Genomic DNA, 27042 nt, shown 5'->3' with positions numbered 1-27042 from the left:
CAAGAGAAGCAGCTGACGTGCAGGATGGGGGCATCTGGGCCCAAGGACCCACGAGGGGCTTTCTGATTGGCACCAGGCGGCACCGGGAGCGCGTCCCTGAGACCTTGTCCCCGGCCCTCCCCTGGCTGCCGGAGCTGGGGTGACAGGGCCCCGGGCGCCAGCCCATGTGGCAGCCAGACAGGTGGGGGCTTTCTTGCCCTGAGCGAGGGCAGAAGTGGAAGTGCGGCCAGGCAGGGGCTGAGGCCCCGATTTGGATTCTTGATTCCATGTGGCAGTCGGGGGCTTCTTCCTGGACGGGGCCCCTGGCGGAGCCAGCACTGGGCGGCCAGCTCACGGGAGGGAGGGCCTCATCCCGGGGAGCGTGACGTCTTCCTGGGCCCAGGGCCTTGGTCTGTGTGTGGCCGTGTGTCCTGTCCTGTCCTGTCCTGTCCGAGCACTTGGCCCGGTATGTGACCGTGCGCACTCTGGGGACAGGCAGGGAGGCTGGCTCGGTGCCCAAGCCCCTCAGTGCGGCCCGCGTCCCCTCAGGAGCAGAAGTTCTGCCAGCGCTATGACCAACTCATGGAGGCCTGGGAGAAGAAGGTGGAGCGCATCGAGAGCAACCCACGTCGTCGCGCCAAGGAGAGCAAGGTGCGAGAGTACTACGAGAAGCAGTTCCCGGAGATCCGCAAGCAGCGCGAGCTGCAGGAGCGCATGCAGAGGTGAGCCCTGGGCCTGAGCTGGAGACCCTCCTGCCTCAGCCTCCTGGCTAGCTGGGCTCACAGCTGTGGGCCACCAGGCCCAGTGGGTGTTACGAGGAGGAAACTGAGGCATTGAAACACTCCAGTGAGGAGGCCGAGCTGGGTCGGGAGCTCAGTTCTGTGGTGGGTGCCAGGCTTTGACCCGGCCTTCTTGCTGGCGAGGGCCGGTCCTGAGTGTGTCCCTTCGGTCCCCAGCAGGGTGGGGCAGCGGGGCAGTGGGCTCTCCATGTCGGCCGCCCGCAGCGAGCACGAGGTGTCGGAGATCATCGACGGCCTCTCGGAGCAGGAGGTGAGGCCTGCCGGCTTCAGCCGCATCCCCTTCACCTGCGTCTTGTCCGGTCTTGTCTGGTGCTGTCCTGGCTGCAGTCAGGAGGGAAACTGGATTCACCCCAGGGCTTGGAGGATGCAGCCCTGGAAGCCCCTGACCTGCCTGCTGCCCATGCCGGGGTCAGCCTCACCTCGGGCTCCACCTCCTCAACTCTTTGGTGCTTCCCATTGGCTGAGTCCAGCCAGTGCCTACAGGTGGGAGGGGCTGGGATACAGTGATTGACAGCTGCCCAGGACCCCTTACTGGGGCCTGATTCCAGGCTCCAGCCTAGCCATGGCCCTGCCTGGGGCACTGGGACACCTGGGGGCCAGCCAAGGCGCCCAGAGATAGCCAGGAAGCAGAGAAGCAGCTGTCTGAGAAGGAGCTGCCCTGCACCCGTCCCCTCCCGGTCTTGTGGGTCAGGTGCCCAGTGTGACATTGGTCCCCTGTGCCCAACACCCCGGTGGCCACAGGAAGCCATGCACACAGGCGTGTGGTGCTTCCTCCCCAGGGACTGTTCACATGCGAGGGTCTTGTGGCTCTGGCCTAGTCCAGCTGAGCTCCCTGCAGCTGTTGACATTGAAATTGATCAAAATGAAATCCAGGAAAACTGTCTCTCCTTGGGGCAGGGTGTGCGGGACAGGGCAGCTGGGGTCCCTGCTCTCGACCAGGCATCCTCCCAGCCAGTGCTCGCTCCTGATGCCACCCTCGGCCTCACCTGGGAGACCCCAAGTGGGACTGGAGGTCCCTAGAGCGTGAGGAGGGACTGGCAGGGGACAGTCACTGTCAGCCCTTAGGGGCTCAGCAGCCAGAGCATGTGCCCTGGAAGGGCTGGGAGGGCAGCCCCTGGAGAGGGGTCAGAGGCCACACACTAGGCTCCCCATGCCCTGCGCCCCCCACCGGTCAGAGCAGGGACGCCCCCCTCTGCTCTGTGGCTGGGGGCCTTCGTGCTGAGCCAGAAGGTTGGGGTGTGGGCGGCTGGGCTGCAGGATTGTCTGACCGGGCTGCCCTTGGCTGCCTGGGAGCCCTGGCTGCCTCCAGAGCGGGTCATTAATCACCACTAATTGGCCGATCGCAGAGACCCAGCGACTCAGCGCCTCCCCAGGGTCATCCCGACTCGGGAGGGAGCTGGGGCCCAGCGGGCAGATCAGTGGAGCTGGTGCTTGGGCTGCGGTGGCAGGAAGTGGTCCTGCAGTGTCCCAGGCTACGACTGAGCCCTCTGCCTGGCCCAGGGCTGCTCCCTTCTCCTGTGTCCCCGGGCTCCTGAACCCCGGCTCAGCCTGCTCTCCCTGCTGTGCTTCATGGTGCTCGCTTTCCGAAGGGGACACTCATGGCTCCTGCGGCAGATAGGGGCCAATTTTCAGCCCTCCCTCCTGGACCTGTCACTGCCCTACCGTCCTCCCTCCCTGGCCCCAGCCCCGGGACCAAAGCTCCTCCTCTGCCTTCCCTTTGACCCTCTGCCCTGTGTCCTCCCCTGGGTCCTGGGTGCTCCTCGCACCCCCAGTGCTCCCCCGCCTGGCCTCTCCCACCCGCCAAGCCCCGCCCCACCCTGCTGTGCCCGCAGAACCTGGAGAAGCAGATGCGGCAGCTGGCTGTGATCCCACCCATGCTCTATGACGCTGACCAGCAGCGCATCAAGTTCATCAACATGAACGGGCTCATGGACGACCCCATGAAGGTGTACAAGGACCGCCAGGTCATGAACATGTGGAGTGAGCAGGAGAGGGAGACCTTCCGGGAGAAGTGAGTCCGCCTGGTGGGGTGCGGCCTCCCTGCAGGGCTCCCAGGGCCTGGCCGGCCGTTGCCCGGTCCTTCCCTGGGTGTCCCTGTGTCCCCTCTTACAAGGACGCCAGCCGTGTTGGGGTCTCATTCTGAGGTCCCGTGGACGCCGTTCAGCCCAGTCCCTGGGGTGAAAGGGGTGCTGTGTGTCAGCAACAGGGCGGGAGTTGCGGGGGACACAGGCCCTGTTTTCTGTGTGCCAGGCGAGCACCCTGGCCGAGCTGCACCCTGGCCCCGGCTCACCTTTGTCTCAGAGCCGCTGTTTGTTGAGCAGGTCCTCGGACCCAGGGCTGGGCCATCTCCAGGTGGTGCCTCTGTCCCTCTTGCCCCTCACAGCAGCCCAGCCAAGCCACCCCTGTCCCACGGGCCACGAGACACAGGCACAGAGAGGTTAAGGGTGCAGAGAGCACAGAGCGGGCAGAGCCGGGGGCTTTGGCGAGCGGAAGCAGGAGCTGGGTTCTGGGCGGAGCCTGGGGGACCCCAGAGCAACTGTTTTGGGGAGAAGCGTGTGGCACTCGGGATGGAAAAAGACCTTGTCCCCCCAGAAGACTCTAAGTTGGACCATGCTCCGCAGTGGGGGCCATGGCATGACGTGGGCCTGGGGGTCCCACAGGCTGATCTGTCATCCCGGGGGACCCAGCAACCTGAGGACGGGGAAATCGAGGCACAGTTAGGGCCTCCCTGTTGGCCCAGAGGGCACCGTGCTCCTCTAGCAGGGCCCAGTGTCCACTGAGGGACGAGAGCCCAGTGTCTGGGCCGCCCCTTCACCTGGGAAGAAGGTTCTGAGCTCCCCCAGCTCTGTGGCAGCCTAAGGCGGGCAGGACGCCGGGCCAGAGACGCTGCCACCTTGTCCCTGACGCTTTCTCCAGGAAGAGACCAGGCCGCCCTAGATCCCTGGGTGTCTGGCCAGGTGTAGGCAGGCCATTGGCCTCCTGCCGGGCCACCTCGGGGCAGCATTTGGAGCCCGCCCTGGCCTGCTCTCTGGTGGAAGCTGTGCCCGACCCACGGGTAGCTGCTGCTGCTTCTTTGTCCCCGAAAGCCCGTGGGCTGGTGTCCAGTCTTGGGGACCCTGGTGTCAGGCCCAGCGGCCCCTCCCCAGCCTCGTGCTGGGGTCGGCCTTGGCCCACATCCCCTCCCCTGCGAGCCCTGGCCCTGCTCCTGGCCCTGCTCCTGGCCCTGCCGGTTCAGCCTTGCACAGCTCATTCTTGATGATTGTCCCAGCTCCGCAGGAAGTAGTGGCCCAGTGCCATCCCCAGCTCCCGTCCGTGCTTGCCACCCCCTGCTGGCCAGGCTCCTCCTGCCTGCGGGTTCCATGCCCCACCCCCGTCTTAGGGAGGCCCAGACCAGTGCCTCGACCTCATCCAGAGCAGGCTCCTGCAGGCCAGGCAGGCCCGGCGCCCCAGACCCAGCTAGGGAGAGAACCAGAGCAGGTTTCACCAGGCGCCCACCAAGGGCTCCATGCAGCATCCTCGTTTTCCCTGGAAGCTGCCTCGAGCAGGACAGCAAATGTCTTTCAAAGGCTCCAGCTGGTGACTCAGCTGAGGCAGCCTCTGGCCTGTCCCCGCCCTTCCCGCCCCCCGGCTTCCTCGCACCCGAGCGGGGCAGTGCCCGCCAAGCCAGACGCTGGACACAGCAGGCGCCCGAGTGCTCATGGGCCTCACACCCCTTCCTCCCACAGGTTCATGCAGCACCCCAAGAACTTCGGCCTGATCGCCTCATTCCTGGAGAGGAAGGTGAGTCTGGCGGCTGCTCCGTGTCCCCTCCACGCCTCACCCTTGGGCCTGTGGGCCACCTTCTCGTGCCTGCGGCCCCTGTTACCCGCCCCCGCCCCGCCTCCCCCGGGGATGCGCAGCGCAGGCCCCGTCTGGCCTGGCGCAGACAGGAGGAGCAGGAGGAGCAGACACCGCTGGGGGCCTGGGGTGCCGCACGGCCTGTGTCCCTGGAGCCCCTGTGCCTGGCTCCCCGCCAGCCCCTCAGAGGAGGCACTGAGCATCCTGGGAAGCTGGGGACCGAATAGGCAGGCGTGGCCAACTTCCAGGGCGCAGGGCTGTGGCCTCCGCAGGCTGTCAGGCCAGTCTGCTTTGCACAGACCGCCGATGGAGCTGACACCGAGGCTCATGATGTCCTTGGAACCTGGGCTGGGAGCCACTGCCCTTCAGCTCTCATGATCAGAGACCTGAGTGTCCCCACAGTGGCCAGCTCTCTGCCCCGCAGGGCTGGGCATCTGCCCGAAATCCCCAGCCCTGTGGGGTGCAGCAGGACGGGAGCCGCAGAGAGGTCCCCGTGTGGCCATTCGGGCATTGGTTCGGAGGGTGACAGTCGTCCATCTGCCCTTGATGGGCTGATGACCTCCGAGGAGGTGGGTGGGACAGGTCGGGGACAGCTTTGTGCCTGAAAAACCAGTGTGGCAGAGACGCCCTATAAATAGCTTCCTCTGAGTCGGCGACTGTGGACGCCGAGGGTGTGGACGGCTGGCAGACGCCAGCGGGAGCTCTGGGGCGGAGGCAGCACAGGTCAGACGGGGATTGAGCAAGGCCGAGGGGAGTCGGGACGTGGTCTTGGGGTGCAGAGTGGGTGTCATGGCATCTGAGGCTCAGCTGCCCTGGGAAACTGACCGAGAGTGTCCTGACGTGAGTGAGGGCACCCTGCCCTGTCACCTCGGCCTGAGGCGAGCTTGCCTGTATCACACGGGTCAGAACGCCCACCGGGCCGGTCGGCACGCGTTATGTGTGGGCTTTGGATTAAAAACTGTTCTCCTGGGGCCGAGGATGTAGCTCAGGGGCACCGTGCTTGCCTTGCAAGCCCAAGGTTCTGAATTTCACCCCTGGTACCGAAAAAAACCCTGTTCTGCCAGGTGTGCGGGGCCATGTCTGTAATCCCAGCACTCTGGGAGGCTGAGGAAGGAAGATTCTGAATTTGAACCCTAGGCAACTGAGTAAGGCTCTCAAACTAAGGGCTGGGGATGTAGCTCAGTGCAGAGGCCCTTGGTTCAGTTCTTAGTACCGTGAAAGAAAAGAAAATCTCCCAGGTTGGACTGGTGGCCTCCCGGGAGGACCTGAGTTTGTGGCCCGTTCCAGGAGGCAGCCTGCTAGTGGTTCTTTGCTTGGGGAAGCTGGGGTCTAGCCCACTTCTGTCCGCTCTGCAGCGGGGTCCTGGCGTCTCGGGAGCAGCCGCAGTGGTGAGCCTGTGTCCTGAGGGCGCCCCTCACTGGGCTTGCGTGGACCCTGGGCTGCCAGGTCCATGTGGGGAAGTCAAGGTGGAGGAAGAAGGAAGGCTTGAGTGGGATATGGGGACCCAAGTCCCCAGTGCTTGAATCCTGGACAAGGTTGCTCGGGACTCTGGGTGACAGGGAGGGAGGCTGAAGCTAGAGGAAGAGTCCTCGAGTGGGCCCAGGCAGGCTCTGAGTGTGTCGCCTGTGCCACGGGCCCTGTTTTCCACTGAGCTGCGGTGGCTTGAGGAAAAGCCATTGTTACCGCTAACAGTAACAACGGCGGTCCTAGTATTACCATGCTTCTCAGCCCATCTCTCGTGCCTCCTAGTGGTACCTTCTCTGATCTTCATGACAGTTCTGGGAGGCGCGGGTGTTGCATACCCATCTTACAGATCAGAAGACCGAGGTGCGGAGAGGTTAGGTCACAGGCGCTGGGTCACCTGGTTGGTCTATCGAGGAGCTGGGATTTGAGCCCAGGCCTCTGGCTCCTGCTTCAAATGCCCGCACCTCAGTGTTCTCTCTGTCCCCACAGACAGTGGCAGAGTGCGTCCTCTACTACTACCTGACCAAGAAGAATGAGAACTATAAGAGCCTGGTGAGGAGGAGCTACCGGCGACGCGGCAAGAGCCAGGTGAGGGCTGGGATGGTGGCTGCCTGGGGAGACCCTGTGGGATGCTTGTCCTGCGAGGCCCGGCCAGCTGTGGAACAGAGCTGGGGGCAGAGTCACTTCCATCCTCAGCCTGGGGGCTCCCGGACCCCTGGTCCAGGGCGCAGTGCTTGCTGTGTTAAGAGGAGGCTGCATTCCTGAAGCAAGGGCTTCTCGGGACAGTGCTTGGGGGGAGGGGCCCACAAGCTCTGTGGGTTTTAAATTTTAATAGCTTTGTGTTTGTTTTCGTGGTTCTCTGAGAGGAAAAAAAATAGACAGAACTTGGAGTTGCTGCTTTCCAGATGCCAGTGGCAGAATTGGGACCGGGAGCTGAGTGCGGGAGGGCAGCTCTGAGCTCACAGGCTCAGGCCAGCCCCCTGCCTGTTCTTGCGAATAAAGTTTTATTGGAACACAGCCACAGTCATTCTGGTACACAGGACCATGACAGTTGTGTGTTTCACAGCCGTTGTTACAGGAGCTCTGTGGCCCAAGGAGCCTAAAATACTCAGGCCCTTTATGGGAAACACTGGCAGGCTTCTGCGTCAGAGGGGAAAGAAGTTGGTTTGAAAGCATGCTGTGAATGATTGCGAAGGTTTGGGGGTCAGTGATGGTTGCCATTTGTCGACAGAGCTAAACCAGCCCTGGCCGCTTTCTGAGCGTCCTGGCAAATTGCCCGGGACCGAGGCCCACTCCTTGCCCTTGCAGGTGCGAGAGGGCAGCCACTTTGGTTTGCGGCTGGGGCTTCCCTGCTGACGGATGCCCAGGGTGGCCCAAGCTGGGAGGGGCGACCAGGGTGATGCGGAGATTTGGCTGTGGCACTGGGGGCTCTTCTGGGCCAGAGGTGGACGGGCACGCCAGTGCCAGGCGGGGAACTGAGGTGCGCTGAGGTGGGGCAGGCAGGGCCTGGGACTGTGGTGGCTGCAGAGGCGCTGGGGCCTGCCAGGTGCTGGTGCGCTGGCCAGCCTTCCCCTGCCACCTGCGTGGGCACTGAGGTGGGCTCCCAGCAGGGCCATGGGTGGCTGGCTGGGACAGCGGGAGGGAGGACCCACAGCTCTGCGGGGCTCGGAGTGGGAGGAGGTGGCCGAGCCTGCTGGAGGAAGCACCGGAGCCTCTTTGTTCTGCACGTTTGGGGCGGGTCAGGAGGGGTGGCTCTTTACCCCACGGAGACAGAGGTGGCACTTGGCTTCTGTCCCCGGGCGAGGGCCGAGTAGATGCAGCCCCTCCTCGGGTGGACTCAAGGGCCCAGGCCTGGGTCTGCCCTCGCTGACCCGCGCAGCACCCCGTTTGGCCACATTCGCCCTCTGGGCCTGTGCGGTGGCCAGGGCAGCAGGCCAGCCTGGTACCTGGCACGGAGCCGATGTGGGCCTGGAGGACAGATCTGCACGCTGCTGGGGCAGGTGTTCAGTGCCCTGCAGCCCTGGCGGATCAGTGAGGGCAGAGCCCCGGGGCACCCAGTCTCCTGCTGCAGACAGACGCACAGAGAGATGGACAGACAGGCCTCAGGCTCCTTGCCGACCGCCAGGCCCGGACGCTGCCTCGAGCTGGGAAGAACCTCACTGAGAAGCCCCACGGCTCCGGGCCAAGGGAGCCCGCTTCTTCTTGGCCGTCACACTTCTGGGGCTCCCCAGCACCCCCAGCTGACCTGGCCTGTCTGTGTCACAAACCACCCAGCCCCTGTCCCCCAGCCTTGCTAAATCTGCCTAGGAGCCCTCATACTGGCGGCTGGGGACAAATTTCAGTGGCAAATGTGGGTCAATTGAACTATACAGCGTTTGGGGTTTGTTTTTAAAAAGTTTTAGACAAGATTTAAAAATCAGTCCCTTTTACTCTAAACGAGACTTCTAGGGCATCATCAGGAAGACTAGAAGGGAGGCAGTTGAGGGCAAGCTAGCCAATTGCCCTACCCTAACCCTAAGGGGCTATGCTGGAATGAAGACCCTGCGTGTGGACAGTCGCAGGTGACCACCTACCGGTGGCCAGGACCCTGGGGGTGGGTGTCCAGGGTGGCTGATCCTGGGTGCTGACCCTGGGTCCCCTCCTCTTCAACTGACCCTCAGCCCACCCCTGGCAGCCTGGGGCCATGAGCACATGGCCCGCCCGCCCTCCCGCAGCTGCCTGTCACCTGGCCACTTCTCTCCGCTTTTGGGAAAACAGTGCAGCCACACCCGCTGGCCGGGACCTGACCTTGTGCTCCCTGGAGGCCCCAGGAAGGTGGGTGACTGGGCTCGTCCCCGTGGTGGGCACCAGCGCCGGGGGCCTCTGTCTTCTCCACTCCTGGGCCCCCAGTTTTGGGGGGCTTTTCTCAGCCAGTGAGGGCTGAGCCTACATGGGGGACACTGGGTCCAGCGTGACCTGGGAGCAGGTGCTGGCACTGCAGCAGGCTGGGGGGTGCCAGGCTCGGCCCTTGCCCTGGGGACACCCTGATGGGGGGCCGAGCGGTGAGGTGCTGGCTGCCGCAGGGCGGGTGGGGCTTACCATCCGGGCCCCACTCCTGCGTCTGTCCCTGCCCTGCTTGGGAATGTCCCCATCCCTGGTTGTGCACGTGCCCGACTCCCGGGTTCCAGCAGCTGTGCGTGTCTGTCTGTCTGTGTCTCTGGTCCATCTCCTCTCGGCCTCTCTTGCTCTGACACCCTCGTGGTGCCTCCCCTTCCTGGGTGGCCGGCAGTCGCAGAGGCTGCTGTGGTTCTCATGCTGCTGCTGAGGATGGCATGAGTGGCTGCTGTGCCGGGCAGATGCCACTCCCCTGGAGCCCGGCGCCTGGGCGTCTGTTGCTTGCACAGAGTGTGCATGCATTGAGCGCCTGCTGTGTGCTGCAGCGGTAAACTCTGCCTTCACAGGGGAAAGCAGCTGTGGCCTTCAGTTCAGGGCAGCAAGGCTGGGCGTTCCCTCTTCACCGCCCGACACTGTAGGGGGCACTCAGCCTAGGTTTGAGGTGCTGGGTGGGGACAGAGTGTGCCGTCCTGGTTCCCCTACCTGCCTGGGTGGACCGAGGGGGTGCTGAGGAGTGGGCTCTGTGGCTCCTGGGACGGGGTGCTGTGCTGCCCGTGAGAGGTGACCCCATGGGGACATCCGCCGTGCACGTCACTGCATCAGGCTTGGTCTCCTGGGCTCCAGGCTGATGTGGCTGCAGAGTAGGGCATCCTCACTGATGCCCTGGCTGCCTTTTCCTGGGGTCCCCACCCACCCTGAGCTGAGTGGGTGCCAAGGGCTGATGGCCAAGGTCAGGACTGTCCCCCCAGGGCGGCCGGCCTGTCCCTGCCACTGGGCAGCCCCTGCATCTGCCCATCTGCAGAGCTCTGCCTTACGTGCAGGCTTTGGACTTGCGACCCTTCTGGAGCAGTCTCAGGGCCCCAGCCATTCCCTCTGAGGTGCACACGGGCCCAGGCCTTGTGGCCAGCCCTCCCGGCCCTGCTGGCCCCTCCTGGTGGCCTGCTTGGTCGTTATTTTTGTGGTGGTGGCTTGCAGCCCCGGAGGTGGCAGGGTGGCTGTAGCACCCTGGAGGGACAGCGCTGGCTGTGGGACGTAGGTGTCTCCAGGCCCCCTTGGCTCTGCCTCCAGAGGGCTTGGCCTGCTCTGGGTCCCTGCCTGGCGCCCACCCTGCGCTGCCTGTGGGTCAGGTCTGCTTCCACCACAGTGCTTGGTCAGGTCCGCTGTGCTCCCTGGAGCTTGTTTGTTAGGACGGAGGGAGGTACAGGCCCAGACATGGGCTTGGGAGCCCGCATGCTGAGGAAGCCGCTCCCATCTGAACCTGTCCCCAATGTGACCTGGCCGAGGGGTGCCAGGTGCGTCCACCTGGGGTGAGCCACGGCTATGTGGGGCCAGCTGAGTGCTGGGTGCTGTGGCCTTCGGCGGTGACCCCCACGGGAGAAGCCATGTGAGCCCTGACAGCGGAGGCTGGGCGGGGAGCTGGGCAGCCACTGAGGCCCCTACTGGGGGACAGAGCCTGTGGTCTGAGGGCCTCTCCTACCCCCTGTCCACGTCCCCCGCTCTGCCGCGGAGCCTCTGGCCATGTGGGGTCGGAGTCTGCAGCCCACAGGGAGCCATGTGACAGTGGCCAGTGGCTGAGCCCGTCTGCGGGAGGGACAGCACCCAGGGTCGGTGGCTCCCAGCGCCTGGCCACACCTTGCCTGGAAGCCACTGGGTGGCCGAGGGGGCTGTGGGTCCAGGCTGTGCAGGGGACCTGTGGAGGGACAGCTGGAACGGGTCAGGGAGCACTGTGCCTGGGATGCGGGGAGCTGGGTGGCCAGTGGCCAGGGCACATGGCCTTCATGTGGCACAGCGAGCCACCCCCCATGCCACCCAGGTGGGTAGGACCCCCAGACCCCAGGGTCAGAGGTGGGTGGGGCTTAGCCGGGAGTTTCTGGGTCAGGCACAGGCTGGGACTCACAGAGGGCCCCAGGGACCGCAGCTTTCTGGGGACCTTGGTGGCCCTCTTGCAGGGACATCATCAAGATGATTCCCAGGGAGCAAGACACACACTGGCACCCACTGCGCACGGGGAGGTCAGGGCGGCTCTGGGGAGGTGTCGGGCTCCAGCTGAGTCACTGATGAGAAGGAACAGGTGGAGGAAGAGCAACTGCCCCATCCAAGGGCACCGCACATACGAAGGCCCTGAGGCCTCTCCCAGGGGCCCAGGGGGAAGGGGCCCGGCCATCCCAGCCTAGGGCAGTGAGGACCAGGGATTGTGTTCTGGGTTCCAGGACAGGGTCCTGTTGAGCATCTGAAACGAGCTTTGGGCCCAAGGGTGCCGCTGAGCCACAGGCTGCGGACCTGGTGTGTGCGAGGGCCTGGGTCTCAGCCCCGGCACTGAAGAAAATAAATGAAGAGGAGGCTGTGGATGCCCAGCCCCCCGGGCAGGGGGACTGTGTGGGCTGGATGGTGCCAGGCCCCTCAGGGACACAACTCCGGGCGACAGCCGTGTCTTGGTTGTGATCGCTGGCAGTGGCGTTTGAGGACAGCTTTGTCTGCCGCTGGCCTTCGAGATTCCTGCAGACTCCAGTTGCTCCTGAGCTGGCGCCTGCACACCTCTGTCTCGCAGGTGCCGCTGATGTGCTGCGGAGGTGGCAGCCTCTGTCTCCAGGTCCCCAGAGGGATAGATGGTGACATTTGGGGCTGGGGCCAGGCGTGAGGGAGGGCTGCCGTGGCTCTGGACCTGGGGTCCCGTGGGGGGGTGGCATGAGGAAAGACCGTGGGGGACTTCTGAGCCGGGGCCCTGGGCCCTTGGTAGATGCTGAGAAGGGTGTTTGTTGAATGAATGAATGGATGGATGAATGAATAGAACTGGGTCACGGTTGGGCTGACTGGATACTAGAAATTTTATCTCTTTGCTTTTTCTTTTGGTATCAGGGATCGAACTCAGGACCTTGTGCTTGTGGGGCTGGTGGCGGAACCACTGAGCTAAATAAATCCCCGGCCCCTCTCTTTGCGTTTTTGAGACAGGGTCTCACTATGTAGCCCAGGCGGGCCTCAAATTTACAGCGATCCTCCTGCCCCAGCCCCTAAGTGGTAGGAGTACAGGCACGTGCTGCCACACCCGGCCTGGAATGTTCTTATTATGTTTTTTTTTTTTGCTGCTGGGGATGAACCCCAGGCCTCCCACATGCCCAGCAAGCACTGTATCCTGGGCCAGGCGTACCCCTGGCCTGTGACATTTGTAAGGAGGGGCCTGAGGACCCCCCCGTGGGCCCCTCCCCGTGTGGGGCTGCAGGGGCCCTGCCGTGTGGGCAGCCCACCACTTTCCTGCCCCCTTCTGCATGGCCCCTGCCCAGCCCAGCGTGAGGATGTCACGGGGTCCTGGATGTCGGACCTGCCAGGCTCTGGGCCTGGGTGGGAGGTGGAGCAGTGGGCTTTAGGGTCTAGCTGAGAAATGCTGTGTGGCCTGGCTGAGCTCCTGAACCTCTCTGTCTCTGTGTTCCTATCTGTAAAGCAGAGAGGACACCAGGGGTCCTGGGGAATTGGAGTGGCTCCAAGTCGCAAGAGGAGGCGGCAGCGTGGTTGGGTGCTTGCTGTGCTTGGCAGGCCTCCATTCTTCTTAACGTTGTTTTCCGGAAGCATCTTCCCCAGGGGCTGCGCTGAGGGCCTGGCTGAGCATGGATCCTGTTGGTTTTCCGCAGACTCTCAGTGTGGCTGGGGGGCTCCCGACCAGCCTGGCACGCTGCCTGGCTCGGCCTGGCGGGGACCATCGGCTGGAGAGCACTTTGGCTCCCTGTGGGGCACAGGGTGCTGGGGTCTGGGTCCTGGTTCTGCTCAGGGCTGGAGGCGCCCAGGCCCCCAGGGCCGAGGTCCCGGGTGCTTTATGCACAGCAGCTGCCTGGGAGGTGTTGGAAATGCAGTTCCGGGCCTGGCCCAGAGCCCTGAGTGGGAATCTGGGCACCTTTTTTGGAGTACTGGGGATGGACCCTGGGGCCTTGGCACGGCGCTGTGTCCCCAGTCTCTGCCACCCCTTTTATTTATTTTTAGTCAGTCCCACCAAGTCGCTAAGTTGCCCAGCCTGGCCCCTCACTTGAGATCGTCTTGCCTCAGCTTCCCAGAGTGCTGGTATTACAGGTGTGTGCCACTGTGCCTGGCTTCACACCTCAGGTGTGCACAGCACTGGTGTAGAGCGAGGTGGGCCAGAGCCAGCCCCCACTTGTTGTAAGTAAAGCTTTCTTGGCCCCAGCCAAGTCCACTCAGCCACCTGATGGCTGCTGTTGCTCAGGGTGCCTGTCCCAGAGCGGCTAGAGGGCCTTACAGTGGAGGTTCACGGGAAGGTCCAGGCTGAAGTCCCTGTTCTCACATGAGGGTGACCGTTGGAATAAGCTGGGGTGTCCACAATGCTGGCTGGGCCTGCAGGAGAGCCTGATCCTCGGCGTGGCTGTATGGGGCGGCTTGGGGCGCTCAGCCTCGGACCTGGGCCTCCCTTCCCTCCTGTTGTACACACTTGGAGCTCAGGCGGGGTGGGGCAAGGCTGGCTGTCAGCGCCCCGTCCCGCCCACGGCAGGTCCCTTGTGCCCCACATGAGCCTTGTGCCGGCCACCGTCCTGAGTGCTCTGAGAGGTTCTCCTGCCTCAGCCTTCCACAGTACTGGGATTACAAGTGCACACCACTGTGCCTGGCTAAAATACCCACTCCAGGTGACAAAATCCAAGCACAGAGGTTAAGGCCCTCCTTCAGGGGGCACGAACAGAGCCTGGGGCCCAGCACCAGCGTCTCCGCCTCCCCTGTGGCCCCGGCCCCTTCCTTCTGGCCAAGTGCGCCCCAGCCCCGGCGCAGGCCTTGCCCAGGTGTGGGACTGAGACGCGCCTGCCTCACCGGCCTCCCCCACTGCAGCAGCAGCCTCCACCGCCCCCGCGCAGCAGCCAGGAGGAGAAGGAGGAGAAGGAGAAGGAGGCCGAGAAGGAGGAGGAGAAGCCGGACGTGGAGAGCGGCAAGGAGGAGCTCGGCAAGTAAGGCTCCCCACGTGGCCGCCTGCGCAGGACGCGTCCCGGGCGCCCTCTTCTGCCTCCTGGTGCCCTCGGGACGTGGGAGGCCGACGGCCCCTCGAGCTCTGCTGCTGAGCTGCCGACTCCGGGGAGCAACCGGGGCGCCGTCTGCCGTCTGCTGCCACTTCCTGTCCCCCCCCAGCTCTAGCAGGAGGGGGCTGGAGGCTGAGGCAGGATCACGGCCAGCAGAGCTGGGGGCGGCCCGCTGGGCACCAGGCCCCCGCCGCGGCTCTGGGAGCATCTGGCTGCCCGCCCGCCCAGGCCTCACCCAGGCCGCAGGTCCCGAGCGGGTCCCAGAAGGCCCGGGACAGAGGTCATGTGCCCCTGCGCCCCTGGGGCTGGTGCGGCAGCCAGCGGGAGCGTCCCCAGGGCTGCGGGGTCGCCCGGGGCAGGGTGAGGCCGCACACAGCTCTGGGAGGCGTCCCCCTGGGGAGCACAGCAGTCTGGCCTTGCTGCCAGCCACACCCCGTTCCACTGGGCAGGTGCTGCCGCGGGCAGGCAGCATGGAGCCTTGTGCAGGCCCAGGGCTCTGAGAAGAGCTCTGGCGCCTCCCAGGGAAGCAGGCCGCTGCTCCGCCGGCCCTGGCTGCTGCCTGCAGCAGTCTGTGGCTCCCACCTCCTCTGAGCCACAAGCTGGCGTCCCAGGTCTCTGGGGCCCGGTGCCTGTCCCGGGAGCCCCGCAGCCCCTGCCCTAGCTCGCCCTTTTCATGTGCGCTGCGCTGGGCACAGGTGGCGTCCCCGGAGCAGGAGTCGAGTCCCCTGCCACGATGGTGGCGTCCTGGCTGGCGAGTGCACTTCCACCCCGCTCTGGCCTTCAGGGAGAAGACGGACGACACCTCCGGGGAGGACAATGATGAGAAGGAAGCCGTGGCCTCCAAGGGCCGCAAAACCGCCAACAGCCAGGGCCGGCGCAAGGGCCGCATCACCCGCTCCATGGCCAACGAGGCCAACAGCGACGAGGCCGTCACCCCGCAGCAGAGCGCCGAGCTGGGTGAGCACAGGGACCCGGGCTCAGACCCCAGCGAGCTGCCGTGCGGCCTGGGGAAGGTTCCTCGCCCTCTCCGCGCCTCAGTATCCCCACGGTCTTCTCTGCCCAGGGCCTGGGGCGAGGGCAGACACAGGCTGTCGACCACCCCAATGTCCAGGGGGCGCAGCTGATGGGGCTTCCAGGAGGATGTGGGCGCTGCTGCACCCTCCCTCCCACCCTAGGTGTCTGCCGCCTTCTGCCCCAGGGTGTTCGTCCTCCCCCTCCCAAGACGGGAGAAAAGTGACCTGAGCTGCAGTTCCCCAGCCCAGCCACAGGGGGCAGCCGTGCACGTCTGCAGCTGCTTGGTGACGGCCCTGGCCCCTGGGGAACTGGGGCTGCCTGTAGTCTTTCCCGGGATGGGAGCCGGGCAGATGATGCCCCACTTTGCCCGACTCCGCTGCTCCCTCCTGGGGTCTCTGCTGGGTATGCAGCCCCTCTTCCCGAGGAGCTCATTAGGACCCTTTCCAGATGGCTCTTCAAGGCCAGAGAAGGGGCCTGTGCCCCGCGCGTCATGGTGTGCCTGGAATCCCGCTCGGCCCGGCCCCACATCCGGTGCAGGCCTGTGGGTGTTTGCCGCACCCCTGGCACACCCGTTTCTGGGGATGGTGCTTTCCAGGGCCACGCAGGGGCTGGGCTGCAGGTGGAAACGCACCCGGTACCCCACGGGCTGCACTGTTCTGGTACCTTCCGCCCCTGCTGAGCCTCACAGCTGCACTGGGGCCAGCAGCAGGGTCGGGAGGCTGCATGCCCAGGGGACTGTCCCCATCCCAGCTGGGGCTGCTGGCCAGCCCTGCTTGAGCGTCCAGACTGTGCCTGGTGCTGTCCCTGTGTCCACCCCCTCATGACCCTGAGGCACTAGAAGGGAGGGAGGAGGGGCCAGGCTCACATACCGTCACTTGGAGGAGAGCCTGGGAAGTGCCGCCATGGAGACATGGCCGCCGTGCTCTGGCCCCCACAGCGGCAGTGTTCCTCTGGGGCAGCAGGCGGCCGGTTCTGACCTGGACAAGCAGGGATGCCTGGGGACACACTGGGTAGTCACTGTGGGTGTTCAGCGTGGGGGCCTCAGCACTCCTGTCACCCCGCCCAGGGCAGCCCCTGCCCCCGAACAGTGAGCTGGGACCCCTGATGCAGGGACCCCAGGGATGCTCCTGCCCTCACGTGGTCTCTGCCCACCCACCCTCGGGCCACCTCTGCCCGGCAGAGTGCAGGCCACGGCCCCTGCCTGCCTCAGTGTCCCCATGTGTAGACAGCGGTGGCAGGGCCACTCAGGGGCCACTCAAGGATTGGGCGCCACAGGAGGCGGAGCATGGCCCCTTGGGCCCCTGCCCATGCCTGTGTCCCTTTGCAGCTTCTCTGGAGATGAACGAGACCTCGCGCTGGACGGAGGAGGAGATGGAGACGGCCAAGAAAGGTGCGAGGCTGCGGTTGGTGTGGGCAGCGGCTCCCGGGTCCGGCTCCTCCTCGGAGCCCCGTGTCCTCGGGCCGCCCGGGGTGGCTGCTGGCGCCTGCTGCGGCCGGGTCCTGTGATGCCGTTCCTCTGCGTGTCGGCCGGGCTTGGTGCTTGTGGCGGTCACCACGGGGCGTGCGTGTCTCCCGGAGGCTGTGGGTGTGTGAAGCTGGACTCCGGTTTGCAGGTCCTGCCCCTGCCTGGCTGTGCGGCTGTGTGGCGGGGACAGCCGAGCGGGTCGCCCACCGAGAGGGGCCCGAGACTGTTCTGGTGTTGGGGGAGCTGGGCAGGCAGAGGCCACACTCCGCTTCCTGGTGGCCTTGGGACCGGCAGCAAGGAGAGGAGGCTGGGCACCCGTACCTCTTCACCTGCGCCTGCAGACGTGCCGCCCGGGGAGCAGGCCAGCGTGGCCGCCGCGGTGCATCCTGATTCCTGGAAGCCGTGGCCTGCTGGCTGCTGGCTTCGTGGCCTCAGTGGCCGTCTGTAGAGGGCCCAGTGTCCAGGCCGGCAGTGAGGCCCCGGGCCTGCGTGGCCCCCTCCCTCGTGCCCTGGGGGGACACCTGTCCCCACACAGTGCCGCTCCCAGCTCTGAGCGGCTCTTCCAGTGATGCTGGGACCAGGGCTGTGCACGGGGTCCTGCCCCTGTCCCCACGGCACAGAAGCTGGCCCGAGGACCACCTAGCGCTCTGAACCAGGGCGGGGTCAGGTGACCCCTCTCAGGGACCAGGCCAGGCCGAGAGGCAGGCGTCCCGCCCTGAGCAGCCAGGCGCTCAGCCGCCACCTTCCTGCCTCTGCCTGAGCCGAGCGGCTCAGGGTCCTGGAGTTGGATCTGTCCAGGGTGGCCACGGAGCCAAGGACCCACAGTCCCCAGGGCATCTTGGGACCCATCCTCCCCTGGGCCACCTCCGGGCCCTGCCCTTCCTCCAGCAGCCCGTGTTGGGCTGAAGTGGCTTGGAGGCCCGGCCTGGGCCCTGGGTGTCATGTGGAAGGGAGCAGGGTCGTGGTTGGGCCTCTGGCTCCGGGGCTCAGGGAAGCGCTCGGGTGCCGGCTGTCCCCCTGGTGGGCTGCCGTGTGGCCAGCTCTCGTGTCCCCTGTCGTCTCTGGGTGAATCTCAGCAGCAGCCTGGGGGCCGGGGCCCCCGCACCTCTGCTGCATTAGTGAAGCAGCTCACGGACCGCAGTCTCGGCTGCTGAAGCTGAGCAGTCGGGCGGTGTCCAGCGGCCCAGTGTCCACCACCCGTGCCCTGCTGCCCTGGCAGCCGCAAGTGTGCCTCTGTCCCTGCGGTGGCGGGCACTGCCTTCCTGGGCGTCTGTAAATGGGGCCACACGTGGCCTCCCGCATCCACCCCTGCCGGCAGCGATCCGTACACAGTACCCTGCTGGAGCTGCGTGGCCCAGCGGCCAGCCTGCTTATGTGTGTTGTGTGCACCGCTGCCGTGAACACGCATGCAAAATGGCGTGGTGATTGTTGTACTGCTGGGGATTGAACCCTGGACTTTGGCCCTGAGCCACTCCCTCAGCCCTTTTTAAATTCCCAGACAGGTGTCACTAGGTGGCCTGGCTGGGCTTGAACTTGTGACCCTCCTGCCTCAGCCTCCCAGATGCTGGGCTGACAGGCGCGTGGCACCACGCCCAGCCAACGTGAATGAAAACTTCAGAAGGCCTATAATTAAAAGCGTAACCACGTAACAGTTGGTTATTTGGTTTGCTTTTTGGGTTTCTGAGATGGGGTCAGTGGGCCTGCTTCAGCCTCCCAGAGTGTCGGGGGCCCCCGCTTACAATGATGTTTTGATAGTACGAGGTCCCTGGTCTCCATCCCGCACCGCGGTCCTTGCGCCCTGTCCCTGTGTCCTCAGGAAGGGCAGGGGGGCCGCAGGCTGAGTCACTGCTTGGGTGACACGTGCCCTGCGGGCCTCAAGGTTGGACCTGCGGAGGGAGCCGCGCTGAGCTCATGGGCTGCGCATGAGTCGGGAGCCGGGGGCGCTCGAGCCTGCTCGGTGACATTTGTAACGGTGCCTGAGCTCAGTGCCAGTGCGCTGTGCCGTGAATTACAGCAATCTGGACAATTACCGCGCAGGGAGGCTGCCGAGGGCGGGCGGCGTGTTCCGGCGGGGATGGGAGCAGGTGCGTGCCCGAGACTCCTTCCATGCCGCCCGCCCTCGGGAGCCTGCAGCGTGGAGAGGACCCAGCAGCAGCTGTGCCGGGCAGGTGGCATCCCAGTCCTTCAGCCTGGTGGGGGCTGGGTATGGAGATACTTCATTCTCAGTAACCTTTAGTGTTTGCTTTGTTCAGAAGAGCAGGGCCAGGGATGTAGCTCAGTGGCGCTGCGTCTGCCTGGCAAGTGAGTGCAAGGTCCTGAGTTCAATTCCCAGTAGCAAAAAAAAAGGAAACTGAAGCCCAGAGAGGTTTACTGAGCTGCCTGAGGTCACACAGCCCTAGGAGCAGAGTGGAAATGGAGGTGGTGTGAAGATTGAATGAGCTGAGGTGCTGTTCCCCAGGAAGGAAGGTGGCAAAGACATCGCCCTCAGGGAACAGCATGTGCACAGGGCCTGTGGCCGGGCAGTGAGGCCTAACCTTGAGAGGGGATATGAGAGACAGGTGCAGGGTGGACTTTGGCTGTTGATCTAGGAGGATGGAGAGGGAGCACGAGGGCCATGGGTCGCCGTGTGTGCAGGGGTCAGGGCTGCTGTCCTGGGCTCACCCTGGATGGGGCCGGAGGCTGGGCAGGAAGCTGCCTCCCTGGTAACCTGGCAGCCCGGGCAGCTGGCTGGCCGCCTGGGCCGGGTGCCATGGGGTGGGAGGGCCTGGCAGGTGCCGGCCGGGCCAGGGCCGCTGTTTCCCCTGGGAAAGGTTGGCCTGGCCGGGCTCAGAGTCTTGACCCGCCCCTCAGGTGGCCAGGAGCCAGCAGCGGGACAGGTCGCCCATGGAGCCAGGAGCAGGGCGGGCCTCCGGGCCTGGGGTGAGGGCGGAGTAAGGTTGGGGCGGGGCACCAGGGCCTCCCGGGAGGTCCGGCCTGAGCCCTGGACACTTTGTCCCCACCCTGCTGCCCGGCCGGTGGGCAGTGTGGTCTGGTGGTCAGTGCGTGTGCTGTGGCAGAGGCCCTGGGCTCGGGGCGGGCAGAGGGGCCCATGCCTGGCCGCGGTAGAGCCGTGTCTGGGGACAGTGGGGCTGGGGCTTGGAGTGGTCCATGGGGAGAAAGCCCTGAGCTGAGGGCGAGCACCAGGGCAGGAGGTGTGGGGCAGCCCACGGAGTGGCAGGAGAAAGGGGCAGGCGGGAGCCAGGCTGGCACAGGGTGAGTTTGTGTGAAAGTCACCTGCCTGGGGGCTTTGTTTGGAAATGAGTTTCTCAGGGAGAGGGGACTGCACCCCTCTGAGCCCTGCTTGCTTTGTGCTTGCTTTGTCCGGAGAGTGCTTGGCTCTGGGGTCAGGGTTGACTCTCAGGCCAGCGGGGACCCTGGGGGGACATGGCCCCAGGAGAGCTGCTGGGATGCAAGGGGAGGAGGGAGCCAGGGCCCCGAAGCCAGGGATGCACTCAACACCCACCCTCTGGCCAGGCCTCTTGTCTGGTCCGTTTCACTTCCTAGTTCCCGCGTCCTGACTTCCAGAGCAAGCTGCTTCCTAGAAGAGGGTTGGGGAATCCACACCACAGCATGCGCTGGCAGCCTCCACTGTTGGGTACACTTGGGGTGCAGAGTACCCACCCCACCGGTTCAGATGCCAGTGGGCCCCAGATTCCGATGCTTGAGTCGTCTGGAGTGTCATTCTTTGCCGAGTGCCCCTGCATACCCAGTACCCGTGGGCAGAGGGACAGGGGCAGTGAGCTGTGGATCAAAGTGCTGATTGGGGGTAGCAAGAGCCATGGAGACAGTAAACCTCAGCATGCTGTCTTTGGTGGAGCCATCTTTCTCTGAGGAGGTGGCATTCAAGCCCAGCCCGTAAGACAGATAGAGCTGTGAGAAAGCCAGGCTCCAGCAGGAACAGCAGGTGCAAATGGCCTGTGGCACTCTTGGCATTCAGAGAAAGAAGCTCGGGCTGCACAAGCCAGGGAGCAGCACTGGCCCTCAGTGGCCTCAGGGTTCCTTCAGGGGATGCAGGTCCTGGGAAGGTCATGGGAGGCCAGGGATGACACCACAGGAATGTCGTCCTTCGTGGCTCGCCCAGAGCTCCCAGGGGGTGTGGGTGTGGGACTCAGCCACAGCCCGTGGTGCCCAGCAGGACTGGCTCTTGTATGCCCTCCTGGAATAAAGGCTGGGCTCGGGCTGGGGGTGCAGGGAGCCCCGGAGGTGCCCGTTGCCCTGGGGAAGACCAAGGGTTGGAAGAAGAGCAGGTTGATGACTCAAGTGTTGTGGAAACCAGCCCTGACCCAGATCTTGCTCCAGAGTTCAGCTGGGTTATAGTGCAGCCTCCCCGGAGACACCTGGGATGGGGAACAGGTGCTGGGGGTGGGCTGGGGACCCCGGAGCTCCTCCCCATGCTGCCTGGGGTCTCCCCCAACCGGGCCTGCAACCCCAGCTTCTTGCTGAGTGCACAGCCCGCGCCCCCACAGCGCCCCCAGCTGGCCAGGTGGGTGGGGACGCTCAGCCGGTGCAGGTGGAAGGGCGGGAGGGCATTGGCGGAAGAGGCTGCGTGCGCCCTGCCTGCCGGGGGTGGAGAGCGCTGTTTTTCTGGAGCCCTCATCTGTTACCGCTGCTGACGCCGCCACTGCCGCTGCCACCACCGCGGATGGGGAGGAGGGAGGGAGCCCTGTGCCAAGTCGGCCCGCCTCTCCTGGGCCCCCGCCCGCCGCCACCCGCCAGTGCCTGCCGCGTCTGGAGGTCACATTCAGCCCTGCCGGCTCGGCTCGCTGGGTCAGGCCGCAGGAGTGGAGCCACCGCTGCCTGGGGGACACTGCTGCCTGTCACCAGCCAGGGGCTTTGGATTTTGCCTGGCTCTGGGGCCTGGGGGCTCCCTGCGTACCCCCTGGCTGGCTGAGAGTCCAGCCCGGCCCTGGGGTGCCCCACAGCACAAGTGACAGCGGGGAAGGCAGCAGCTGGGGCAGCTGGGGCAGCGGCAGCAGTGGGAGCCCCGGCCACCAGGGTGGGCGGCGCTGCCTCCCTCCCGTCGGCCCGTCCCCGCCCGCCCGCCCCGCCCGCCCCGCCCGCGCTCCGCCTCCGCCCGCTGGACGAGGATGTGAGGAGCAGACGCAGCCACAGCCGCCCGCAGCTCCCGCCACTTCTCCTCGCTCCCCAGCCGCCTCCCGGCCGGATGTTTCCGGAGAACTTGGCCGAGGGGGAGACGCGGATGAGAGGATGTGAGTGGCGCTGGCGGGCCGGGGTTTGCCGGCGGGCGGCGAGGGGACTCGACGCGGCCGGGTGGCAGGAAACCGCGGCTTGGCTGCCGGGGGCGGCGGGGAGCAGGGGCCCTGGACCCAGCTGAGGATGGGGATCCGGTGTGACCCTCGCCCCATGTCCCCTTCCCGGCCTCTCTGGTGTCCAGCCGGGGCTCTCTGGGAAGGAGTCTGGGGTCCCTGGTGGGGCTCAGGGGCAGACTCGGGGGCTGGCTTGGCCGGGCTCCACACCGGGTCTGCAGCACTGCTGTCCGTGCCCAGCACTGAGCGGGGACCGGAACAGGACCCGAGGGAGCCTCGCAGGCCCCCTTCCGATCCCGGGAGCTCTGCTGCCCCTTCAGCAGCTTGAGGGGAGCAGGCCCCGAGGGCTCCCCGGCACTGTCCGGGCCACATGTTTTCAGGAAGGGCTGAACGGCCCCGCCACCCTGGGAGTGGACTTGGTGAGGCCCCCAGCGCCGCCCCACACGGGCCCTGTTATTTATTGGGCTGGAAGTGTCAGCCTCCGGGTCGGGCCACCCCGGCTCAGGCCCCTCCCACTCCGCACCTCCTCCTCCCCCTGCCGCCCTGGGATCCGGCTGCCCTGCGTCCCTGGCCTGACGCATTTGCCCAGCTCTCTTGGCCCAGGCTGGGGAAATATAAATAAACGCTCATCCCTGTCCACCAGGTTCTGGAAGTGGCAGCAGCTGCTGCTGCTGCTGCTGTTGCTGGCTGTTGCGGGTGGAGGGAAAGGTCAGGGGCTGAGTTACACTTGATCCTATGGCCCCCTTTGTCCTTGAGGAACCCGGGGAGCTGTGGGGAGCCACGTGGCCTCCGTGGCTGATGCAGGGAGCAGGTGGCCTGTGCATCGCCTGCTGTGGGGCCCAGAGGCCCCTCTGTCCCTCCATCCCATTTGTGGCTCAGGCCAGATGACCCCCTGAGCCTTGGTGTCCCCATCCTGGGAACAGGAAACGAGCACTGCCTGGACAGCGAGGTTAAGCCTGACCAAGTCCGTGTGGGCTCTGCAGACTCCCGGGTCACTTGGCCACTGAGGGCTGTGTCCATGTGTTCACTGCTATGTTGTTGTTGCTGCTGCTGCTGCTGCTGGAGCGTTTGGGGGAGGGGAGCCGTCGACCTGTGTTTGGATGGATGGATGAAGGAATGACAGTGAATGCCTCACCCCATGCCTTGCCAAAGGGCAGCCCCAGCCCCGCTGCAGCTCGGCTTGGTTCAAGGAAAATGGCCTACGATGTGGTTGCGGGAAACCCTTCCCTCAATCCATTAGGCTGCTGTGCATGCTCTTAGGGGCTCCAGGCCTCCCAACCGCCCACCTAGGACGGGGGCCCAGAGTCCAGTGTGGGGCTCTGGTTAGTCAAAGAGAGCTCAGGCCCCGTGGCACCCCGTTAAACCCGGCCCCATCCCAGCGCACCCGCCCCACCCTCCACCCTGCAGTCCCGCTCCCCAGCCCTGTGGCCGGAAAACAGCCGCGTCTCTAGGGGCCGTGCAGCTGCGCCTGTGTCAGGGCCGGGTCAGCAGCTCTCCTGCCAGCGGGTGGGGTCGGCTTGGGGGCTCAGACCGGTGTGTCCACGGCTGGACGTGGCCCTGTCGGGTCCCTCCGGCTGTCACCCTGTTTGTCCCCGAGCAGGCTTCTCCCTTCCGCCCCAGCAGGGAGCTGGACCCTAGGGCCAACCCCCGCCGTCCCTGCCTCCCGGCCCTGGGGCTTGGCACCCAGCACCGAGGTTCCTCAGGGGTCTCCCTGAGCGTGAGCTCCCGGCCGTGTGGGTCCCCTAGGGCCTGGCCTCACCTGCGCCCTCACTGCCGCCTTGCCTGCCCGCAGGCCTCCTAGAGCACGGCCGGAACTGGTCGGCCATCGCCCGCATGGTGGGCTCCAAGACCGTGTCGCAGTGTAAGAACTTCTACTTCAACTACAAGAAGCGGCAGAACCTGGATGACATCCTGCAGCAGCACAAGCTGAAGATGGTGAGCCCTGGCCTGGCCTGCTTCTCCCTGGTCTCTGCCCCGGGGCTGCCTCTGGTCTCGGTCTCCGTCCTCCTGGGCCCCCCACGCCTGCCTGCTGCCCTCCGCCAGCACCAGCAGCTCAGGTCCTAGTGGGCCCGGCTCTGACTCAGCCAGGAATCCCGGCCGTCAGCGTCTTGGAATGAAGACGCGGGCAGAGGAGCACGCAGCTCCCTGCCCCGCCTCACGGGATGGGGCCTCGGCAGGAGGAAGGATGGATCTGGGGGGCAGCCAGCCTCGCCCCGCTTCCTGCACAGCTGCTTCTGGGGCTGGGGGCCATCGGGGGAGGCCGTGCTGCTGCCTGTTTGTCTCCCGTCTTCCCTCCCCCTCCTCCTGCCCTGTCTCATTGCCTTTGACGTACTTGAGCATTTTCACGGTTTCAGAGCTGGGGAAACTGAGGCTCTGCCAGGCTCCTCCGTGGACCCCTAACTGCGCACACCAGACTCGCACCACCTGCATCACCCCATGTTGAGAGTGGTTCAGTGCTGACCCTCCTTCCATGCGGCCCGCAGAGGCCCAGGGAGGGCGTACGCGTCACACAGCGTGTGGCGGCAGGCCAGGGATAGCTCACCGGGCTCCACATGGAGCTTAAGGGCACCTCCCAGCCTTGAGAGTGACTGGCTGCAGGTGCCCCATCACTTCCGGCTCCCTGGGCCCCTTTGCCTGCCTCACTTGACCCCGGGTGGCCTGGGATTTGCCCAGTGGCCCTGGGCCGAGCCAGTCCTGGGTTTTCAGGGACTTGGGTGTGGCTGAGTGTGCAGAGCCCCTGTCCAGCACCTCTTGGGCTGGGGAGAGGGCAGGTCTCTGTGTCGCCAGGCTGGCGCCCTGGGGCTCTGCCGGCACAGGTAGTCCTGCCCGCCTGCCCGTCTTTACCCTCCCTGTCTCCCCAGAGTCCCTCAGCAGCCTTCTGCCCTGCTTGGCTTTCCAGATTTCCTGGGCTCTGCCCGCTGCGTCCCCAGCAGTGGCAGTTGGGGCCAGGAACCAGGGCTTGGCAGGGTGGGGAGAGAGGTGGGATTGAGCTTCAGCCTGCCGCTTCGATGCCCATGTGACTCTGGCAGTGGCTTTTGCCTGCCTCCCTCGGTTTCTGGATCTGAGCAAAGAGCAGTAGCTTAGCCATTCGAGGCCCCGTGACGGAGGGACTGGGGGGTGTGCGGGCTTGTTGCCTGCGCCTGCGCCTGGCCGCTGCACAGACCACCCCCCTCCCCGGAGTGTGGCAGGCCCCGCCGAGCTGTGGTGAGGAGTTGCCCGGGAGAGGCCCCCAGAGGGTCATGTGCGTGAGGTCCTTAGAGCGGGCGGCTCATCGCCAGCACCCTGCAGCCCGAGCCCCGGTGGTGCCCACTGCAGCCTGAGGTGGGTGGGCATGTCAGGGCGGCAGGCGGGTGGGCAGAGGTGCACCCCCATTGTCCTGCAGTCCCTGTTGGGTGCCTGTGGTGTCTGCAGGGGCAGGGCTGGGTGTGTGGAGGGCAGAGGCATAGAGGGTCCTGCTGGGCATTGCTGCCCTGGACCTTGGGAGCTGTGGCAGGCATTAGAGTGCCAGGCTGGTCAGGAAGACGCCCCGTTCCCCCTGCTGAGCTCTCGGGTGGCCGTGTGGCCAGGAGGGATGGAGACCAGGGTGCCACAAGCCTGTGCGGTCGGGTCTCGCTCCGCTGAGCACCACATAGGCTGTGGGAGCAGGGGCCAGGCCCCCTAAGTCAGCTCCCACCGGGCCACTGGGCACCGGGGTGACCTGGCTTGCAGGCAGGTGCAGGAAAAGCCCCGAATTCGGTGCCCCCGGGCAGGAGGGCAGGTCCCAGCATCCTGAAGTCCTGGCGGCCCCTCCAGCGGTGCAGGGTCAGTGCTGTCCCCACCTGCCTTGCCCTGGGCCGCCCGGGCGTTGGAGTGAGCCCGGCTCGTGTTTGCTGGGCACCGGCCCTGGGCTGCCTCCCCTCCTGCGGCCAAAGGTTGCCCTCACATCTGCGCCCCGGGCCCGGCTGGCTCGGCCCTGGTCTGCCTGTCTGTTGTCCTCCCAGCCTGTGCCGCGAGGCTGGAAGGCCGGAATGCAATGCGTGGGAAGCGCTCAGGAGGCCCGGAGGGAGGGGCTTCCCTGGTTGGGGTGGAGCTCGGGGAAGATGCCCTGAGGGCAGAGGTGAGAGGCAGCCTTGCGAGCTCCCCAGATGGTGCTGGGCAGGCAGGGCCGGCATCTCGGAGAGGAGGTGGCCCACTTGCTGCCACTCAGGGCCGGAGGGAGGGGGACTTGGGGCTCTGTTCCCAGTGCTGGGGTGACCCCTCATTTGCAGAGCAAGATGCAAGGAGTGAATACTTGGGAATGTGCAGCACACAGTGGGTGCTTGTTCATAAGCGGCAGCTGCACGGCGGCAGCTGCACCACCAGTGTCTCGCCTGGCCAGGCTCCCCTGAGGCCCTGTCCCCTAAACTAGATCCGGAACGGGGAGCCCTCAGTGCACCCTCAACACCCACAGCCGCTGCCTTCTGCGCCAGCGGCTCCAGGGGCAGGGTTCCCGTGCTGGGCAGGTCCCAGGCAGGGACAGGACAGGGAGGCCCCGCCCCGTGGGCCTGGGTCCCCACCTGCAGGACCCCGGGACAGGGGGGCTGTGTTAGGTGTCTTGGATTCCGGGCAGACACCCTGCCTGCAAATGTCTGCCACCCCAAGGTCTCAACCAGTCACGGATTTGGGGTTTACCAGGGCTGTTGGCACCCCTGGGCATCTTGGGGCCCCTGACTCCTTCCTGGACCAGGCGGGGTGTGCACCATGCTGGGGCTCAACTCCCTGCTGCAAACCCTGGTACCCTGCTGAGCCCAGCACACTCTGCCTCACCTGTCCACCTTCACGGCCTCTGCCTCTGAGCCTGGGAGGTGCTCAGTAAGCCACTTGACAAACGCTGCCCAGCCCGAGGCCTGAGGGAGGGTGCTATTGTCCACAGTCTGTGTGGAAGGCTTTGCTCTGCAGTTCTCTGTCACTGACACCACAGGGCCTTTGCACGCTCAGTTCTATGTCACCACCCCACGGAAGCCCTCTGACTGTTCTGTCCACCCAGAGTCCTCTCTCAGGGCTGGTCAGTCCTGGGGAGCTTGGTGAGGCGTGTGGGCTGACGGTGGCATCAGGGCTGGGGC

General features: G+C 65.5%; 1 protein-coding gene across 29 annotated transcripts in view; it reads left to right on the top strand.

The window, feature by feature from the left end:
* Ncor2 (nuclear receptor corepressor 2) overlaps positions 1-27042 on the top strand; it is a 125190-nt gene that overhangs the window by 63669 nt on the left and 34479 nt on the right. For 16 of the 29 annotated variants that reach the window (XM_087198248.1, XM_087198246.1, XM_087198251.1 and 13 more), the window contains 9 exons: positions 475-701; positions 936-1029; positions 2612-2790; positions 4505-4559; positions 6570-6668; positions 13992-14107; positions 14961-15133; positions 16518-16580; positions 23754-23896. In XM_087198248.1, coding sequence (XP_087054374.1) covers positions 475-701; positions 936-1029; positions 2612-2790; positions 4505-4559; positions 6570-6668; positions 13992-14107; positions 14961-15133; positions 16518-16580; positions 23754-23896 — 1149 coding nt within the window. The remainder of the gene's footprint in view (positions 1-474; positions 702-935; positions 1030-2611; positions 2791-4504; positions 4560-6569; positions 6669-13991; positions 14108-14960; positions 15134-16517; positions 16581-23753; positions 23897-27042) is intronic. The other 13 variants (XM_021257637.2, XM_087198255.1, XM_087198268.1 and 10 more) reach the window with 5 other exon arrangements.

The sequence above is a fragment of the Heterocephalus glaber genome, unplaced genomic scaffold (assembly GCF_053883595.1).
Source record: "Heterocephalus glaber isolate CG9 unplaced genomic scaffold, H.glaber_assembly_v1.0 deba00001687, whole genome shotgun sequence".
Classification (NCBI taxonomy): domain Eukaryota; kingdom Metazoa; phylum Chordata; class Mammalia; order Rodentia; family Bathyergidae; genus Heterocephalus; species Heterocephalus glaber.
This window is presented reverse-complemented; position numbering and strand designations above follow the sequence as displayed.